The 2730-nt window shown below is 41.6% G+C and overlaps 1 protein-coding gene across 1 annotated transcript in view; it reads right to left on the reverse strand.

Annotated features, from left to right (window-relative positions):
- LOC104983871 (EGF-like module-containing mucin-like hormone receptor-like 2) overlaps positions 1 to 2730 on the reverse strand; it is a 9736-nt gene that overhangs the window by 5598 nt on the left and 1408 nt on the right. Inside the window, exons 2-4 of the mRNA XM_010833393.1 lie at positions 1761 to 1807; positions 1586 to 1663; positions 1000 to 1177 (exon numbers count right to left, since the gene is read on the reverse strand). Of these exons, the coding sequence (XP_010831695.1) occupies positions 1000 to 1177; positions 1586 to 1663 (256 nt within the window). The 5' untranslated portion in view covers positions 1761 to 1807. The remainder of the gene's footprint in view (positions 1 to 999; positions 1178 to 1585; positions 1664 to 1760; positions 1808 to 2730) is intronic.

Consider the following 2730-nt stretch of genomic DNA (forward strand, 5'->3'; position numbering starts at 1 on the left):
ACCAAATTACTATGCTGTACTCCTGAAACTACTATAAATAAAAATAAATTTTTAAAAAATAAATAAATAATTGTGCTAAACAAAACAAATACTCAATTGAAACAAATTATACCTACATGACAAATAACATGAGAAAGTTATGTTATTCCAAATTAAAAATTTTCCCTTTTGTAACCATTTCTATTTTGTCTTAAACTTTTCATTATCATTATTTTTATGCTCATAATTTATTTACAATGAAAGTGTATATTATATATAATTTTATTCATTTATGTTTTTCTTACTGAGGTATAATTGACAGGTATAGTGACTCCATACTTGAATATATTGCAAAACAATCACCACAAAAACTAGCTAAAATCTGTCATCATACAGAGTTCCAAATTTTTCTGTGGTAAGTCCTTTTAAGATGTACTTTCATAGCAATTTAAAATACACAGTTCAGTACTATTAACTATAGTTACCATGTTGTACATTCCCGTAACTTATTTTTAACTGGAAGCTTGTACCTTTTGACTTCTTTGCACCATTTCCTGTACTGCTATCCTCATCTCTGGCAATCACCAATTTGTTCTCTATGTTGATGACCTTGGTGTTTGTATAGTTTTTTGAAAGTGTTAGTGGCTCAGTTGTGTCTGACTCTGCAACCCATGGACTGTAGACTGCAAGGCTCCTCTGTCCATGGGATTCTCCAGACAATAGTACTGGAGTGGGTTGCCATTCCCTTCTTCAGGGGATCTTCCTGACTCAGCGATCAAGCTCAGGTCTCCTGCATTGCAGGCTGACTCTACCATCTGAGCCATTAGAGAAACCAGGGTATTTGTCTTCCTCTGTCTTATTGTTTTGCTTAGCACAATAATTTATTTATTTTTTAAAATTTATTTTTGTTTATGAGGTCACTTGAAATACAACCCTGGTCACTGGGCTCTAGTGAGGTTGGGAAAGGAATGAACCAGCAATGAGCAGAGCAGGAGCCTGGAGGCTGTTCCAGGTAATTACCTGTGCCTGAAGGTGAACTGAAGTGCAGTGACTCATTATTCAGGGACTTGCTCAGTCCTCTCAAGACAGTTTCCAGGCCAGTGAGCAGGTTAGAGGCCACAAGGTGCTGTTCTGAGTTGGGCAAGGTTTCTAGGTCCCGGGGGGCCTCCAGCATTTCATCCACCCCCTGTATGAGGTTCTGTGGAGATAAGGACACAGAGCCAGTAGATGACACACCTGAGAGGTTGTATGAAGCCATTACCCACTCACTCACAGAAAACAGAGATTGGAAACTGTTTGAGGGATAAAGGCAGTGCCAGGTAGGATTCTTTGGGTGGTCTTTGCATCTGGAATCCAGCCATTCAGAGGTCAATCTTGTACATGAATGCCAAGGATGATGCAAACCTAATATTCAGGAGCTGCAAGATTAAAGGTTTTTAAAAGGTGCCTGTGGGAGTGACTACACATGTCCATACTTCCCACCCACCCTGGGAGAGGCAGGGCCTCGGAGCAGTGTGCCATTATGTTGAGATATCTCCTCCTGGATCAGATTTTCCCACAGGACCTGTGGGAAGCCTCCACCTGCCTCCCTGGGTCCTACCCTTACCTGGATAGTGTACTGGACAGGGACTGACTCCACATTTTCCCTAAGATTCTGGACTCTTTCGAAGAAGCAGGAGAGCATCTTGGGGGGGAAGAATATGAGGAGGTTAGAACTTGGGGGAAATAGGTGGGCTATATGGAGGGATTTCCTGTTGCGTGTTGTCTGCTGGGCCACTCACCGAGCTGTTGATACTTGAGGGTGCGGTCCAGGTGTGGATGGAGATCTCTGCAGGGAACAGTACGGTGGATCATTAGGGGTGAGAGCATTTGTGTGTGTGTATGTTGTGAGTGGGATCTGGGGTCAGGTCAGGCCAGGTACCATCCCAGACATTAATCCCTGAATATTTGATTCCTCAGAGTAACAGTTTAAGAAGAACCATGAATGTAAGAATGAATCAAAAAGAAGGAACAGAATGCTTGATCCTGTATATTCCAGTTAGGGAACCAAAGACTTTATGGCTTCACAGGACTCATGACATCATGATGAGTCAGGGCAGCTGTCTGGTCCCCCCAGATCAGAGTCCTCGTCTCTGGACCTAAGGGTTTCCCTTCTAAGGCCCCAGACCCAGGTGGAGGGTCTGCAGTAAGACAGAACAAGATATAGGAGGGATGCACAACTGAGGGATTCAAGTTCAACCTCTAACTGGGCATTGAGACTTCTTCCTGTCTTCTTAGATAGTGGCAGTTGCTGGAGACCTGTCTTAAAGGTTGATGAGATGAGATGGAATTGAGTGCAGGATAGTGGAAATGGGGTGTGAGGAGGGGAGGATATGAGGATCTGGAATTCCTCAACCTGACAAGTGTGCTCCTAGGAATGAGCTGGGACTAGCAGCCATATCTCTTCTCCATGTTCAGCAGTTTACAAATCTCCATGAGATACACATACAAATGCATCAAAGAAACTCTGGGAATACCTCTAGAGTGACAGAAAGACTGAACATCAGTCAAAGACCTTTTTTGATGACAAAATCTGATAAAATCTACTTTTATAAAAAATGTTAAGTAACACATGGATACTTGGAAAACAAAGATAATTTAAAACATGAAAAAAAAAAAAAGAAGAAAGAAAGAAAATCACTCGTACGTCCATTACACAGATCCCTGGAAATTTCTTCAAATTTTTTTTCTCATCATATTGCACATATTAAG

The sequence above is a fragment of the Bison bison genome, unplaced genomic scaffold (genome assembly GCF_000754665.1).
Source record: "Bison bison bison isolate TAMUID 2011002044 unplaced genomic scaffold, Bison_UMD1.0 scf7180017863546, whole genome shotgun sequence".
Taxonomy (NCBI): Eukaryota; Metazoa; Chordata; class Mammalia; order Artiodactyla; family Bovidae; genus Bison; species Bison bison.